This window comes from Euleptes europaea, unplaced genomic scaffold (genome assembly GCF_029931775.1).
Source record: "Euleptes europaea isolate rEulEur1 unplaced genomic scaffold, rEulEur1.hap1 H_1, whole genome shotgun sequence".
NCBI classification, from domain to species: domain Eukaryota; kingdom Metazoa; phylum Chordata; class Lepidosauria; order Squamata; family Sphaerodactylidae; genus Euleptes; species Euleptes europaea.
Window position 1 is genome coordinate 336,732 of NW_026612049.1, and position 18,098 is coordinate 354,829.

An 18,098-nucleotide genomic window follows, 5' to 3' on the forward strand; every position below is an offset into this window, starting at 1 on the left:
TATTGGTCTGAAATGGTGTAGGAAAGATTCCTTGGATATCAGCAGGGCTCTTTTTGTAGTGGTACTCGCCAGTACTGAGTACCAGCCCCCTTTCAGGGGCTGTTCTAAGTCCTGAGGGTGGTATTGGTAGAAATTGGTGCAACCTTGTATATAGGTACCAGCACTTCTTTTAAACAAAAGAAGCACAGGACAATAGTATAAAACCTATGTTAATTTTATCCTATTTGGATGAAAAACAAAAGTTACAGCCAGATACGCTTCTCATGGAACCCAACAGAAACAAAGAAAATAAATATGCCATCTTTGTCTGCCGCTAGTTTTTAAAGAGTTGCTGCAGTGACTAGACAGTGGATTTAGGGTTCTTTCATCCAACTAGTTGCCCAAATATAATCATCTGCAGGAATGTGTGTATTTTCCACTCAGCAGGAATTGCATTGAGGTTCCAGTTGAATAAATATGTGCATCCATGTGTTGACTGTATGCCACTTGCCCAGTTCCCGAGAGCCAGTTTTGAGCACCAGTAATAACACATATCATAAGATCTGCTTGTACAGCTCTTATGTTGAGATTCCATTTCATACAACTAATGGTGCCTTCAGTCCTTGCATGTTAACCAGCAGCACCATGCTTTATTGGAGTTGGTTTGCATAGGGTGAGGGGAGGTGCTGCTAGCTATATGAACCAACTCTTAGATATCTGGGTAATGACTCACTTAAAGGCATTTACATCACAAAGAAGGGATTTGAGTCTGGCTGCCGGGAGAAAATAAATCATGTTCTGTTTTTTTGGGGATTATTTTAGTGTTCATGAGGAAGATAAGAATAAAAGAAAGGGAGCTGAAGAAAAACCACCCAAAAAACAGCAGAAAAGGGATGAGGAAAGTAATAGGGAAGAAGAAAAACTAAGGAAAGATGCAGACAAAAAAGAGGGCAAAAAGGAAGTTGAGACAAAAAGGAAAAACATTGCTAAAGTGGGATCAGCATCAGCCTCTGATTCTGAAGAAGATGGCGAAGAGCAGGAAGGAAATAAAGTATGTATTCTGTTTGTTTGTGTTCCTTTTCAGTCAGGGAGGAAATGCTGGTCAGTTGTAGGCATGTGAAGCTACATTAAATTACAGCATCTGGAACACAGGCTGCATTCAGACATCTCAGTAAATTCTAATCAGAAATTTGTCAGTGTCTGGCACAACCACATATTGGTGTTTGCAAACATAATAGCAAACTGGAGCTTAATCAGACTCCATGTCCTTGAGGAGATGAGCGGGGAGCACTTGAGTTCAGCAAATGAGCTGTGATACTATCAGACAATGACAAATCTCTGTTTAAATAAGTTTGTTGTGATGTCTGCATGCATTCCAAGTTCCTACTGCTGCTTAGGGCTCTAACTACACTTCCTTGGAACCTCTGCTCATGCGAATTCGGCAGCAAAGCAAAGCTGTTGCCAGCTTTAATGGTATCCAGGATGAATATCTCAAATATTTTGGGGGGCTTGTTTATACCTGATGTGATTTCACTGGCCTTGTTGACGTAATGGAATGCCTGAATTATTATACTGATGATATATAGCACATTTTTTGAATATACATGCTGAGGTATTTCATGATGTCGAGCCTTTGGGAATTTGATTTCAATGTATCGAAGTATATTTTGAAAACCAATACAGTAATGGGACCAAGAATGCAAAATTTATAGTGCTTGAAATTGCACTATAATTTTTCCTGCTTTGATTCTGCAAGTGTTATATTGCTTTCAAAATGTTTTCCCCTGTGATGTCAATACCATTGTTTGATTGAAACCGCTAAAAAGTATCTTGACTATTGATGTTTTCTAACATCGTCAAAAAAGAAACTCAAGTTTTGGGACATTTTAGTTTACGGCTACTTTCTAATTGGATTATTTTGTTTTCTTATATATGTCTCACATATTAATAGTGAACAATGAATAAATATTGAACAATGAAGGATTAAACTCTTGTTCATAGATATTCATAAGTCTGTAGCTCCTTACAGGTAGTTGGCTTTAGTGTCTAAAATACTGTTTTCTCTTCCATTCAAAACTAAAATGAACTAGAAGAAAAAAGGAAGAAATGTTCAAGGGACTTATAGAAGGAATATTTTAAAAGCTCAACATGAGCGTGAAGCGGTTGAAAGAAAACGTAAGCAGGAAGAGCAAATGGAAACAGAGCTGTGAGTATAACTTCAGTGATTGTACAGATATTTAATAGTTATGTGACTAAGGTGGTAATACATGAAGAAATATGCCTTCATATTTTACCTAGTCATACCTTTGTGAGCAGCATTTGGTCTGTTATGAAGTATGTACATGAATGTTCCTTGTAATTCTTCTTTAACAAGCTGTGTATTAATTTAAAAACCTATATTTCATTTGAGTTATTCTGTAGTTAATTAGAAAAGAAAATGGAAACTGAAGCACCTTCCAGCAAATCATAAACAACAAAACCAGAACAGACGTCTTTCCTGAACCATAACAGAATCCAGATTCCCACTTGTCTTTGAAGACAGAATCACAACATAAGTAATAAAAATACAAGTAGTCAGTTCAGAATAAGAGTTGAACTAAAAACCTGATATGCTAAACATTCATGGCCAAACAAGAATTAAATTATGGCAATGTAAAACCAACATGTCAGAAGAATGAGAAATATAGCCAGTTATATAGGTATAACTAGTTATAGGACTCATAGACGTTTATGCTGGAATAAATATTGTTAGCCTTTAAAGTGTCATTAGCCTCCTGTTTTATTTTGCTGCTATACATTAACATAGCTCCCCTTCTGGAATTATTCCCAAATAAGTGTGCACAGTATTGTAGTTCTGAATATCTGAAGCTGCCTTCTACTGAGTCAGACCATTGATCCAGCCAGCTCAGCATTGTCTACCCTGAAAGCTGTGGGCTTTGAGCGTCTTTGTGGTAGACTCCCTCACGGTCTTACTCCCCACACTGATGCTGGGTGTCAGCATGGCCAGACTCAGAAAGCTGGGGAGAATGTGTATCCATTCAGCTGGAGTCGATGAGATCTTCCAACAAGCCCCTTTGCAGTGTCCTTTTTGTTGCACAGGTGTCAAAAAATAGACTGATGCACTTTCGTTGGCCCGAGGGAAATATGGCATTCCCCTCCTAATCCACAAGTGCTGTCCTGCTGGCCTCCCTTCTCTTCCTGTCCTCTCTTCTTCCTCTTGTTTGAATGCTATAAATGATGAGTGCTGTCAATTTTAATTCATATTTTAGCTTAATTTATATATGCCACTCTGAGCCCAACTTGTCGGGATAGAGTGGCCCCAAAATCTAATTTATTATTATTAAATTATTAAAATGTATGACACGGCATCAGCATATTCCAAGTTTTCCTGACCCTGTAAGCAGCAGCCAATAAAGACAAGGGGAAATGCAAAACTTAATGAATGATACATGTCCGGGATTTTAATCATGCATTTCTAAGAAAGAGCAGGAAAAGAGGGGCTGCTGGTTTCAGTGGCAGCCACACAGCTCTCGTCACATATAGTTCCCACCTTAACTGCATAGGTTTAAGCTGCCTTTTACAACCAGTTCTTTCCGACTTGGTCAATGATCAGCATAGTTTCTCTTTTCTAACCCTCCTTCCAGTCACCCAGATGCCAATGTGCCCTCTGCTGGGCCTACTGTCTAGTATATTCTCTCTCCATACACAGTATTACACACAGTATTACACAATTATATACATTTAAGTATATAATTGACAGTACCCTAACCCTAGATAGGCTACATCATTTTACTAATCAGTCAATATCCATCATCTTGCTGGAAGAAATGTAGCAAAACTAGCTCCTATTTTCATACTTGGCTGGAATGTGTCAAGACACAATGCTTTCAGCTACTAATTCAATACCATATCAGTAAAATAACAGGTTGTTACATTCCCTTACAACCCCAGTAATTTTATTGGGAGTTTTAAACTACAAAACAATCCCTCAAAACAAAAGGGAATCAACAGTATTGTTAATTAACAGCAGCCTAACTCCTAACTGCAAAAAACTGGAAGTGGAACAAAACCACTTACTTTCAGAAGCTGTTATAATAAAATATGGGGAATCATGAAAATGGACAAGATCTTGGCACAATTGAAAAGTATGGAAAATCCCAGTTGTACCTCAGAGAAATGGTTCCCATTTATTTCATATGCAGAATCAGTGAAATTTAATCTAAATTTAAACCAAAATAAATATACTGAAAGAAACAAAATTATAGTATGTTTATTTAAAATTGTGATAATGTATAATAATGCAGTTGACAAGAATTTGACAAGAATTTAATTGTCAGCTTTCACTTTCTATCTTTATAATAAGGCAAAAGATCCAGGTCTTTGTAAAATAGGTTCTGCTTCTTTATTTCAGGATTCTCTGTTATTGTCAATGTGTTACAATTACAGATTTTAAAATAAAAAGTTTTTAAAATTAGAGATCGAAAATGTCCCACTCCAAATTTGAAGGTAGGAGAGACCACCCACATCAATCTTAGCAATCTAGATTGTGCCACAAGAGCTGGTATCATGATGTACCACAGGCAGCCAGTCAATTACATATGATATAAACCAGATAATTGAAAGGGTCTTGAAGCAAGTAGTACTTTCTCCCTTTTCTGGTCTTTGTGTATTTACTTGATCGAAGTTTCAATTTTGAATGTATGTACCTAGTATTGGGACAAGGTGGGAATTTTGCACTGCTGGGATGGTCTCACATGTAGCATTGAGTACTTCAGGATTTTTCAGTCACAAAATTTCTTCAGTAGCCCACACATGTGGGGGTCATACATCCTATCTGTTCCCCCACACAAACACCCAGTGATAAAATGCTGCATGATCTGGTAATGGAAACTCTACATTTCCCTTGCCATTGTCAGACCATTATTTCAACAGGCCTAGACTTGAAGATGCAAGACTGCTGCAACGTTTCAGAAAAGTTAGGAATATCTGCCCCTAAAGATGAAGGGATCTGTGTGGCTTTCTTGATGGCCCTGATTACTCTGTGGAATATGGAAGAGACCCTAGCAGTTGACAAAGTGACTCCTAGATGCCCTCTTCCATCCTGCAGAACCCTTTCTCCACCTTTGCTTCATTTACTCAGGCTCCTCAGTACTAGGCAAACAGTAGCTGGTACATAAGTGGAGAAAATCTTGAAGGGAACATACCTGTACAGAAGTATATAGTTGTGCCTGCTTTGTGGTGGTGATGGCAGCAAAGGCTTTAATGTGTGGAGGTTTTTATTGTTTTACTAAACTGATAGCTGCCATGAGCTCCTGCTAGAGGAAATGCAGGATATAAATATTTAAAGTAAATTTACAAAGTGACCCTTGTACTAGGGTGTACATTCTCCAAAGACATCACCTAGCATCTGGAAGGATTTTTTACTTTGGGTTATACATAATTGCTAAACACAGAATTTGTTTATAGACAAGCAGTATCTTCATGATCTTGTCTGCAAGCTCTTAAGCAATACAGCAGTCTCCCAGGGTACGGGCTCCAAGAACCTAGACAGTTCAAAGACAATTACTTGCTTTATCTCTCACTGCAAATTAGCACTATAATTAAATATTTACGTTTTACAATGTAAATTTGAACTGAATCAGTTCAGATATGCAGATCCTGTTACTTTATTGGCCAAAGCAAACAAAAGAACTAGTTAAAATTACCCATGTAATCTGATCGGTCTGTTCTGTATTGTAATGCTTTCTGCCTATGCTATTCAGACTCACCATGCAACTCTGTCTTATTCCTGAGATGCTTTGTTAATTGTCTTGTAGGGCATTTCACCATTTTATGCTTGTAAGTGTAAGCTATGATTTAAAATGTGTGCTTTTGATAGACAAAACAAAGAAGAAGGCAAGAAACCAGAAGCGAAGAAGATGGAGAAAAAGCGAGGTCAGTACTGCAAACTTGCTCTTTAGTTCACTTCAAAGTTTTAGACAGTTAATAAGTTCTTACCAAGCTGCACCTGAGTTTTGTCATACAGCAGATAGTGACATCATTTCAGGATCCTTAGAACAGTTATGGCATTAGATAACTGTTTCATATGTTAAAATGTTTCTCAGTGTTATGGGCATTTGCTGATAAAATTAAATGTCGTCTTGATATGTGAGTGACTTTGAAAATCCTAAAACATTAAGCCCTGAGTGCATATGTATTCTAATATAAATTATCAGTTTGTCTGCTGAATGGTTTTCAATAAAAATGCTGGCTATTTTAATTTTTTTCAGAGACTGTGTTCTAGCCATTTGCTTAAAGTCTATCAATCTTCTTTTGAGGAGAATCAAAATAATGCTAGTTTATATTGTTAGGATTATTAATGTTAGTTTTTCAGTTCTCCTTATAGAACACCAGTCTAGTGGCATTTTAAAAAGTAACAAAATGCAATCTAGCATAAGCTTCTTATGTAGATCATGCCTGTACATCAGGCCTCACTTCATCCGATGTATTGAAGTGTACATCCATTAGGCTGATGCTTTTATACTTGCAACTGAATAGCTGGCAGCAGGCAGGAGAGATGATATATTATAGATAGACCAATTTAAAGCAAGATTCAATAATGAGCAAACATATTCAGAGTAAATGAGAGCTACTGCCTACTGTTGTTATATAAACCAAAGTAGGATTGCTCTAAAATCTAGTGCAAGATAAACTGATACATTGTGAAGTTGTAGGGGTATAGCTGAACTAACTGATCTACCTTTAGTTTTTATTTGATCTTGTTCTCTATAACATCTGTTCTTCCCCGCCGTTCTGTTGTGAATATAAAAACAACAGCCTAACAGATGCTAGCTCCTGTGCATCTGATGAAGTGAGCTCTGACTCATGATAGTTTACAGTATATTGGAATAAATTCTAGTAATCTTTAAGGTGCCATGGGACTCCTATTTTATTTTGTTGCTACAGACCTATCTGGAATGATCAATTATGCTATATTTTACTTTGTTATTCATTCATTCAGAGGTATCAAATATTTTTTCTTCTAATGGATTTTAAATTCACTATCCTTAAAGATATTATCTTAATATTTTAGAAACATCAATGGACTCTCATCTTCAAAAGATACATGCAGAAATAAAAAATTCACTCAAGATTGACCATCTTGTGAGTATGTTAAAGTACATCCATGAGTATGTTGAAGTAGAGAGATTCTTACATTTCATATTAATTTTAGTTTTAAATGGTAATCTGCAAAAGAGTTCTATGATTTTATCTGAAGATGACCTTTTGTGATTTCATGGTGGATTGTTGTGCTTTATGAGATATGTTGTATCTTATGAGATATGAACTAAACTGTTGTGTCTAATGAGATATGAACTAAAGCTAATTTTTTTGTCTAAAATACACTTGAGAAACGGCAGAGATCACCCCTTTCATCATCTCCTGAAGAGGACTGTAAAGTTTGTCTGGTGCATTTGCCAGCTAGTATTAAATATGATTTATGATAGTTAATAGATACTTTTACTTTTGCAAACTTTAAAATATATCTCTTCTAGATTGATGACCTGGCTTTCTTTGGAAAATCATCTACCACAATTCTTAGAATTAAAGGCTAAGGGTAGATTTGTTCCTTGCTGAAAAGAATTTATTTCCTGCCAGATGGCTAAAGACTTTCCCACATTTAATCTTGAGGACTCATTCATATTGAAAATTATTTTATTTTTTTCAGACAGGTTTCTCTGAAAGTTTTACATGTGTATAACTACATAATTCATGATGTTGAAAAAAAATCTCCCATTGTATTACTTTTAATGCCACCTTCAGGAGAAAAGATAAATTCGCCAAAGTTGCAGTACCATCATATGCAGAGGTACTCCAGCCTAGATCCACTGATTTCAGTTGATTTAGGCGCTCTATAGATTAAGTCCCCGTGATTTGAAAGATAGATTGTGTTTTTAAAATGGGTTTCATTGGTTTTATTTATCCTTTTAAAGGTTGGATTTAATGTGAATATGCAGAATAACAAATAAATATAATTTATCATATACAAGATGGGCTGCATAAAAAAATCAAGGTAGCGTAGCATTTTCAGTAGTAGGACTATTCACTTAAATAGTTTCTTATCTATAATTACATCTTACCTAAAATTACATTATACAAAGGGGATCAAGTTGACACCACGAAGCATAAATGAAATTAGTAAAACTATCTTTTCAAAATACTGCAACTCCACATTCCATGTATTCCTCAAGGTTAACGAGGTCAGTGTTCTTGTGATGTTTTATGCCCTGCCTGCTTTAAATTTTTGTAAACTGCAGTATGTTCTCAACAGTAAGAGGCATTTCTACCTCTGTTGATTTGAAAGCACCATCTTAATCACCCTCGCCCTTAAATACTAAAACTCTTTACTGCTTATATCTGTGTCTGTGTTAAGACCAGACCCTATTATTTACATTTGTTCTGAGAGCGGGGCTTATAAAATGAAATAGAATTTTGTCTGTTTTCTTAAATGTCATTTGTTTGTGTACAGAACACCTTCGGAGGTCACTAATTAGAGATATAAATTTTTCAGGAAAGGGCATGTGCTGTTGGGAGCTTCCTAAATCCCTTTTGGGAAGGGGCATAATAATGCCCAAGTAAATTATCATTATATATTTCTGTCAGTTTCACAGTGTTTTATATTTTAAAATGGTGGGATCAATTCAGTCCTAATATTGTGTCTACTGGGGTATGAACCCCACCCCAGTTTCTTCTCTGGTTTTCTTTTATTCCTGTATGCCAAAGGGAAATATAATGTTAGGTTTTTCTTTGCAGCTGGAGTCATGCCCAGTGCAGCCTTAAAAAAAAAAAAAATTCTGTGACTGACTTGGGGTAGATCTATTTGACCCACACACAGGGTAGTTTATTTAAAAATACTTGTAAGCCCATCTTTGTCTCTAGTGAAGTACAATGTTTGTTCTGTCAGGAATTTAGACACATGGGATTTTAAACATTTTTTAAAAATTGTGTTTCAGGTTTTTTTGTGATTAAATTTTTGGGTTCTGTTGCATTCAGGATGTAAACAGGTGCATTGAGGCTTTGGATGAACTTGCTTCACTTCAAGTAACAATGCAGCAAGCTCAGAAGCACACAGAGATGATTTTGACCCTCAAGAAAGTAAGATTGGTAGCTCTTCTCATAAAGAAATGTAGAAGTTTAATTTATATTTTACCTTTACCTTTAATGAATCTTGAATTATAAAACCTCCTCTTTACAAAACTGGAATTCAGTGTTCTGAATAGGAATGTTATTTGTAATACAGTGTATTATTTCACTAACTACTGAATGTTTTTGAGCAGCTCACATCCTGTAGCAGATACAGATGCATCTCTTTTTGTCAAACATTTCTTCAGATACGAAAGTTCAAGGTCAGCCAAGTTATAATGGAGAAATCCACTATGCTCTACAACAAATTCAAGACCATGTTTCTTGTTGGAGAAGGAGACTCTGTTCTTTCACAAGTGCTGAATAAGTCACTTGCTGAGCAGAAGCAGCATGAGGAAGCAAACAAAACCAAAGAACAGTGGAAGAAAGGGCCAAACAAGAAAACAGAAAAGGATAGAGAGCAAACAGGTATGTGAAGCGCCATGAGGACTATTTAAATTCTAATCCCACAAACAACTGTGGCTGGCCAATGTCTGTATATGTTAACTTCCAATTACGATAAGATCTTGATCTCTGAATTCAATATGAAATGCTACTTTGACACTGTCAGTGTCTAAAAGTTCTGTCCCATTAAGTGTCAACACAAGTTAGACACATTTTGTTTTGAAAAACCAGGTTAATAGGAACATTAGTTTTTACAGTTGATTTCCTTTTATTAAAAATGAGCTTTGAATTTTGAAACTTAGTTAAATCACGGTTTTCTACCTGAATACAGGATGCAGAAATTGAACCCTCAGTGTAAACTGGGTTAACATAAGGAGACATGATCATGCAGCACATCAGGTGCTACTTTCTACCTGGGAAGAAGTACAGGGGGAAAGGATATGCACATCCCTGAGGATCATTCTGTGTCCTATGACTGGGTAGCAAATATGTTAACCTACTGTGAGAGAGGGCTTCACATATAGTTTCTTGCAGGGTTGTTTGTTTGCTTTTGGTTTTTTGTTGGTTTGCAATTTATATCACTTCCAAAATTATAAACTTTTCAGAGCTGCCAATCTGCTGCAGCAAAAGGACATTATCCAGTCTTACATGTTTCTTTCCTGCACATGATTGTGTTTTCTTTAAATCATGTCTATTCTGTTCACATTTCTGTGGCTTTGCTAGTACAGTGAAATTCTTCCTTTCCTTTCCTTTTTCATTGCAATAAAGTACTTTTCCTCTGCTGTATCAGACATTGGAACATGGTTTCCTGAAGCAGCAAAAGATTCAGCCTAAAAATAGCGAAAGCTATTCCTGTTTTGATGATGTTCCAACTGGCCTTTTGTATTTGGCCTTTGCCCAGAGTGGTTTCTGTGAGACCCAGAAGCTGTTGTCAGGAAAAATGAGCACAAATGACCAGAGGCAAAACTTGCTGAACCATGCTATTGAGTTGAGGCACATTTAAGAAATGTTAGGGTGTATATGCATTTGCTATAGAAATACCAAGGAAGTCCAGGGTTGCTATACAGAGGAAGGCGCTGGCAAACCACTTCTGTTAGTCTCTTGCCTTGAAAACCCCATAAGGGGTTGCCATAAGTCGGCTGCGACTTGACGGCACTTTACACACACACACATAAAAATATTAAATGTAGCATTACTTAGTATGTTATTCTAATGGCTGATTTACAACTAAGCAGTTGGCAACTTACCCAGATCTGCACTGTGGCCACCAGGGTAGATACATTTTGTTTAAGAAAGATTTAAAGTAATACGTTCAGAGTGCAGAGAGAATTCAGTAATAATGATCATGTATTTAATAGCTGATGCTTTTTATGATAGGAAAACACTTTTCCATGTTTCATTTTTTTGCAAGCTACCTACACTTTCATGGGTTTTTAGCTTTTTCACAAATCACGTCAACTTTTTAACTGCCCTATTGTATTTACATGCTGCATCTCTTCAACAGGAATATAGCAGCAAGTTGCTGGATTTTAAAGACTGATTTAAATTTTATACAAGAATGATCAGCAATTTTATGGAATAAAATAAATCACACTTTGATTTATTAATGCTTATATTTAATGTTTTGTATTATCTGTAAAGAAAGATACATTCTCTACATTTGTTGCAAGACCCGGCGCTATTCTCTAATTCCAGTTACTAGAAGGCAGACTTTTAAATAAAAGGATTGTTCTGATCTGAACCAGGGGAAATACTACAAAAGTGTTTTTGGTTTTTTTTGCAATGGTCTAACTTGTAGCTGTCAAGTCATGACACAATGTTTAACACATTGAATTGGATCCAAAGATTCTGTTTTGTTAATGGTAGATATTTCCTCCAAAGCAAGAAATCTTCTAGAATCATAGAGTTGGAAGGGTCCATACAGGCCATCTAGTCCAACTCCGTTTATTCTGGATCAGTCTAGAGCATCCTTGACAAGTGTTTGTCCAGCCGCTGCTTAAAGATTGCCAGTGACAAGGAGCTCACCACCTCCCTAGGAAGCTGGTTCCACTGTTGAACACCTTCTCACCCTAGTCAGGAGGGCTGTCGCAGACTTCAACTACAAAACTGTTTGTCCTTCCTTCCCTTAACCTCACCCAGATATTTTCCACTGGGCTGTCACCCTCCTTCTCCAGTATTTCTTGACAAGCAAATCCTCTTCTCACATACAGTGCCACTCCTCCACCTCTTCGACCTTTTAGGTTTTTCTGGAAGAATTCATATCCTGTCGAAGGCTTTCACGGTCAGAGTTCATTGGTTCTTGTAGGTTATCCGGGCTGTGTAACCGTGGTCTTGGAATTTTCTTTCCTGACGTTTCGCCAGCAACTGTGGCAGGCATCTTCAGAGTAGTAACACTGAAGGACAGTGTCTCTCAGTGTCAAGGGTGTAGGAAGAGTAATATATAGTCAGAAAGGGGTTGGGTTTGAGCTGAGTATTGTCCTGCTCAAACCCAACCCCTTTCTGACTATATATTACTCTTCCTACACCCTTGACACTCAGAGACACTGTCCTTCAGTGTTACTACTCTGAAGATGCCTGCCACAGTTGCTGGCGAAACGTCAGGAAAGAAAATTCCAAGACCACGGTTACACAGCCCGGATAACCTACAAGAACCAATGAATTCATATCCATCCACTACTACATTCCAGTAATGGGAATCTTCCCACCAAGTTTCTGTAATGCCTACTAAATCATATCCCTCTGACTGCATTAGAAGCTGAAATTCTTCCTTCTTATTGCCCAAGCTTTGGGCATTGATACATAGACACCTGAAACCTCGCACTTTCGTCTTCTTTTGACCTGACCCTCCCAGGTGGACCTCTGCTGTTTGCTCTCCTTCATTTAAATCCTTGTTTGTTGTCTCCTTCCCCTTGTGGCGTCAGTTTAAAGCCCTCCTGATGAATCTCTCCAGGTTTCTTCCAAAAACATTCTTCCAGAAAACCTAGCCCATGGTCCCAGAATCCAAATTGCTCCTGCCGGCACCACCAACGCAGCCAGTGGTTCACTTCTATTATCTTTTGTTTCCATCTCATTCCCCTTCCTCTGAAAGGAAGGATTGAAGAAAACAGCACCTGTGCCCCCATTCCCTTCAGTTTCTTCCCGAGAGCTTCATAGTCAGTCTTAATGTTTTCTATGGTGTTCACGGCCGTGTCGTTGGTTCCCACATATAACATCACAACTGGGTAATGATCTGGAGGCGTGACCAGTTTTGGTATCTGGTCAACAATATCTTTAATTTTTGCCCCTAGCAAGCAACACATCTCTTGGGCCAAGGGGTCAGGCCTAGACACATGACGTTCCATACCCCTAAGCTGGGAGTCACCTACAACCCATACTTTCCTTTTCCTTCCAATGCCATTTCTTTGTGTCCCCCTGTCCTCCTCTCTCTGTCACTAATAAAGCCCCGGTCACCGACCCGTCAGTGTCCACGTCCCCAAGCCCCATCACTCCTGGCTGCCGGTGGGATTGTCTGCCCAACCGGCAAAGGGGGGAATAGCAACTGCTTTAAAAGGTTGAGCAGTTGCTGTTAGTGTACAACGTGTTGCCGCCCTGAACCCTGACTCAGTGGAGGGAGGGCAGATTATTTTTATTTATTTATTTATATTTATAAACTAGGAACGTATTCCTGCACGCAGTTTTTTCCACCACTTTCTTGTTGCAGACAGATCACTTGGGCAATCTGCACATAGATTGTACATGTGTGTGCACTCGTAATCACATGGCTTGTTTCAAATGTATTAGGCTGCTCCAGCCACAGACTCTGTTGTACCTCACCATGTATGCAGTTTTCATACTACTGTATTTACTCAAAAGGAAGATGGCATTTTTTTACCCTTTTGGCTTTCTAAAAAGGAGGGTCGTTTTTCACTTGGTTATACAGACCCACCGAGTGTGAGAGATGATTCACTGTGCATGCAGGGAGAGCAGGACAAAGCATAACAACTCATTCATCATAAGAGAGCAGTGCCACTGAAAGTAACACTGTGGCCTTTTATGTATTGCTGTTTTCCTCACGATCACCCCCCCACACTACTTTGGGGCTTTGTTTTGATTATGTATGCATTTTCCGACCTTCAGCGGTCGCCTTGCTCTCCCCGTGCATTTGTGCACGTTTTCCCTGCGTTTTCTGGATGCTGGCTAAACACAACCAAACACAGCCTTGTGGGGAGGAGGGGGGCGGTTTGACTGCAAGGGAAACAGTCATGCATAAAAGGCCTGTGTCTGGCAAGTACTGCCTTTCAAGCTGCTTGTCATTACAAGAGAGGCAGGGAAACTGCAGCTCCTTGCCTGGCAAATAGTAAGAGGAGGGAGGAGGTGGATTTGCTCCTCTCCTGACCCATGTTTCTGGCTCAGAATAACACACTCTCACCGCTTTTGCTTATTCCCCTGTGGTTTAGGCCTGAGTTGTCTAGTAATCCCCCCACCCAAGAGAAAAATTTAAAGCCTATGGGTTTTACAGCAGTTCGCAAAATTAGCTATGAGTTTGTGGACATTTTAGATAAGGAAAGGAAAGTTATTAATTTTAAATGTCTTGCTGGACTGGAGATGTAACACCTTCTGTTGGAAAAGTGACTTTCTAGCCTACAAAAGCATTGTGAAGGGGGACAGTTCAACAGTGCATTCCTAAGGAGACTTATACCCTCCTAAGCCCATTGACTTCAATTGATTTAGAAAGGTGTACTTCTGTTTAGGGTTGCACTGCCAGTTGGGAAATTTATATGAGCTTTTACCTAATAGTTGGGATTGGGGCGGGAAGGGGTGTTAAAAAGCCAGTCTCTTGCCTTTTTAAATTTGAAACAGCATGATCCAATACTATTTGTGAACAGGTACAATGCCCTGACCTGGATGGCCCAGGCTAGCCTGATCTCGTCAGATCTCATAAGCTAAGCAGGGTCAGCCCTGGTTAGTATTTGGATGGGAGACCACCAAGGAAGTCCAGGGTTGCTGTGCAGAGGAAGGTACTGGCAAGCCACCTCTGTTAGTCTCTTGTCAAGAAAACCCAAAAAAAGGTCGCCATAAGTCAGCTGCGACTTGACGGCACTTTACACACACACAAATGCAAAGAGGTGCAAAAAGTGGAAGTAATTATTTTATTGGTCTATATTTCTTATGTATATTAATTACTATGTAATAAACTGTTTATAATGCTACCTTTTTTGGGAGGTGTCATCTTAAATTCAGGGTCATCTACTTTTATGTATAACCTTTTGGATGCCTTCCATTCAGGGGGTTGCCTTACATTCAGGGTAGTCTTCCAGTGAAGTAAATATGGTAGATTACTGTATTACTTGGCTCTAAGGAAGGTATTAAGTTCCTTTAATGTTAAAGTACATAATTTATAAGTGTTTCCAAAAGCTCAATCTGATTTTGAATTGTATTTCTTCAACGGACTGAGTAGCTATAAAATGCTAATACAATTAATAACATTTTTTATTTCAAGTGTTTTATATTACCTTTTGAGGAGGTTTCTTGTCTGCTGAAAATGCTCTAATGTATTGTGGCACTTTAGAAATATATGGCTTTTTTCTCTTTTTTCTGTCTGTGATACTAAAATCTGAACTTGGCGTAGAATGCAGATCAAAAAAACTGCTCAATGGGCAAGGTACAGGAGATGTTTCTACAAATTGGGGGGGCCGTTTGCAGAAAAAATATTGAATTTTAGAACTTTTGTTTTTATTTTATCCCTTCTTATTTTTATTTTATCCTAGTAGCCATTTTGAATTGCCTAGCAACAGCAGACAGCACTCTATGGTTGCCTAGGTAATCAAAAATGGTTTCTGCAGAGGTGAGTTGGGGGACAGAAGGCATGGGCAGGCTGGAAGGACAGCAAAGAATAGGGGGAGGAAGCAAAGCCAGAGTTGAGGTAGGGAGAAAAGAAAAACGAAGCAAAGAGAGGGGCTGGAAAGAAGGAAGAAGCGCAGGGAGGCTACAGAGGAGTCTGAGTTAGTGTGGCTAGGAGAAGCAGCTAGAGAGATGAATTCCCCCCCATGAGTTATTGAGTTTTTATCCAGATATGACCTTTAAGTAAAATGGGATTATGCTGTCTCTTTCCTCTCTAGAATTGAGAAAAAATAGCTAACATAACTTCTATTTTAAATTCCTGTTGGTCATAACTAAATTCCATGGAAACTACTGGGATAAATTAGTTACCAGTAAACTCAAGTATCTTTGTTTTCAACAGGAATTAGTGTCAACTAACTTTAGTTGAGTTGGGACCATTGGCTTGGACCCTAATTTTTCAGTTTGCAGAAGGGGGCCAGTTTTTGTCAATTCCCTCCTGCTGCTGTGGATTGCCATGCCCCCTGAACTCCTTACCCTGGGGGTGAATGGACCCTAGCAACTACTTGAGCAAAATGGGGGATGAAAAGGGGGATGGATGTCAGTGAAAATTTTCCTTCCGGTGGCAGAAGTGCATTCTGCAAATGGAAAGTGCAGGTAAGATGTAAACTAGTGTCTTTACATAAGAGGAGACAGAGAACTTTTGTGTTTCTTGCTGTATTCCAAATTCCACAATTTAGGAAGCTGTAGTTCTTAACTGTATTGTCATACTTCATACCTGCTTCTAAGCAACAAAGAAGAATTGTGAAGTTACCAAAATTGCCTCTGATCTTATTTCAAGTATCAGTTTTTAGGCATGCAATACTAATTACTTAATATTACTTAGCAGTCTCCTGGGTTATATTACTTGATAATCAGTACAACTGTTGCAGAACTGATGTTCAGTACTATTCTGTCTTTTTAAAATGAGAATTTTTCTTTTCCATTTTAAAGGCTCAAAAATAGTCAATGGAAGTTCTGATGCTCAAGATGCAAACCAGTCACAACAGAATGGAGGCGGCACAGAAGAAAAAAGAGAGAAGCTGGAAGCAGGCAGTAAGAAAAAGTAAGGCGTGACAATAAAAGAAGCAATAAGAAATGACTTATTCTGCTTCAGTTATTTTCAACCAGTTTTATAAAGCTTAAAAAAGTTTTTAAAAGTGTTTTTTTCATGTTAGGGAGAACAAAAAGTACCCAGTTATGCTCCGTGTTCAAGTAAAAGATATTTCAGTGTTGTATTTTTTTGAATAACCAAAATTAATATTTGAATGTTAAATCCATTCAGATGAACTGGCACACTGGCCTATTTCTTGCATTTCACTATTTTCTCTTGTTCTTGCTAAACAAATGAGTACCAATTTTAATATTCTAATAACTGTTCTTTACATGATGTACTAAGGTAGTATTTGAAGGTTGAATCTTCAGCTGTTGACAGTGTCCATTTCAAGGGAACTGCTTGCTTAAAAGTCAGTGACTGCATACCACCTAAAAGAATAGAGAAGAACTAACTCTGAATTTTTATGGCTTTTGAAGCATGATGTTTAGCATCTGATAAGGAACTAACCATTCCTTATTATGTTTAGTGGGATTTAATTCTATACTATATTAGGACTGTGCTTAGATAAACTTGACAGTAATATGGATACTTCCCTAAGACAGCAACTCCCAAAGTGTATCCCATGAGAGTGAAAGAACCACGAAAAAATAAATTAACAGATAAAATAGTCTCCTCCAAGCCCAAAGAACATCCTGCAGAGGTGGATGCAGGTTTAAGTGCCAGGGCCTTGCCAGCTGCCAGTCATCCTCCACAGGGAGTGGGTATTTCTGCCACTTCTGCAGTCACACCCAATGCAGAGATGCAGCAGTATTACTTGTCCGGGAAAAAACAGGCCAAAATACTGATGTGCAGAAACCATTAGGCATAGCCAGGTAGTAGACTATATGGCACAATTTTTCAGCTTCTATTTGTACTACCAGGAAGTATGGTGGTGAGATCTACCATTTGGCTTTTCTGACTCAAAGCATTTTATAATCTTAGGTGGTTTCTGATTTCACACACACAAAAAGAACCTTTTCCATAATCAGTTATGTATAATGTTACTTGTTTGTTCGGTACCCACAGATATACATTGGGCCGTAAAAATATATCAGGCAAAATACAATTAAAATAAATCTACTTATTTTCCCCTCTAGAATGTCTGGTGATGGAAGAGAACAAGAGAAGACACAGGTTTCCACCTCTGAAAGTGAATGAATGCAGCCTAATTTTTGTAAATCACATATTAAAGAGGACTATAAGGGTTTGCATTTGAGAATTAGATCGCTGAAAGTTTTAAATTTTATAACCATAGTATTTTAATGTGTACATTTTCATGGGGATTGTGAAGAATCTCCCTTTAACCTTATTTTAAAAGTATTTAAACATCCTAATACCATTTGCCCAGTATTAACAGGCAATACGCAGTTCAGGTGTAAAGACCAAGTCGATTTAGAGACTGAAAAGTGTTTGTATGTTTAATGACTAGCACTGTAGTATATGTTTTCCTAACTATTCTCTGTTCATATTTGGTCAATGACAAGAAAGAAGTTATTTCTTTTAAAGTTGCCAAACTGCTCCACTTGTAGAAACATTTTTTTCCTGTTGTCTGTGCATAGTTTTCAGAGCTGTTGTTTGCCAAAGTGTTTGTTCACTGTGT

At 38.0% G+C, this 18,098-nt stretch overlaps 1 protein-coding gene across 4 annotated transcripts in view; it reads left to right on the top strand.

The window, feature by feature from the left end:
* The window catches only part of LOC130492894 (PC4 and SFRS1-interacting protein-like), a 44,535-nt gene extending 26,666 nt beyond the window's left edge, over positions 1 to 17,869 (top strand). For 2 of the 4 annotated variants that reach the window (XM_056866655.1, XM_056866658.1), the window contains exons 9-16: positions 802 to 1,030; positions 2,070 to 2,185; positions 5,858 to 5,913; positions 7,052 to 7,122; positions 9,013 to 9,114; positions 9,351 to 9,570; positions 16,357 to 16,468; positions 17,596 to 17,867. In XM_056866655.1, coding sequence (XP_056722633.1) covers positions 802 to 1,030; positions 2,070 to 2,185; positions 5,858 to 5,913; positions 7,052 to 7,122; positions 9,013 to 9,114; positions 9,351 to 9,570; positions 16,357 to 16,468; positions 17,596 to 17,656 — 967 coding nt within the window. In that variant the 3' untranslated portion in view covers positions 17,657 to 17,867. Of the gene's footprint in view, positions 1 to 801; positions 1,031 to 2,069; positions 2,186 to 5,857; positions 5,914 to 7,051; positions 7,123 to 9,012; positions 9,115 to 9,350; positions 9,571 to 16,356; positions 16,469 to 17,595 lie in introns of all 4 variants that reach the window. The other 2 variants (XM_056866657.1, XM_056866659.1) reach the window with 2 other exon arrangements.
* Positions 17,870 to 18,098: the final 229 nt, after the last annotated feature.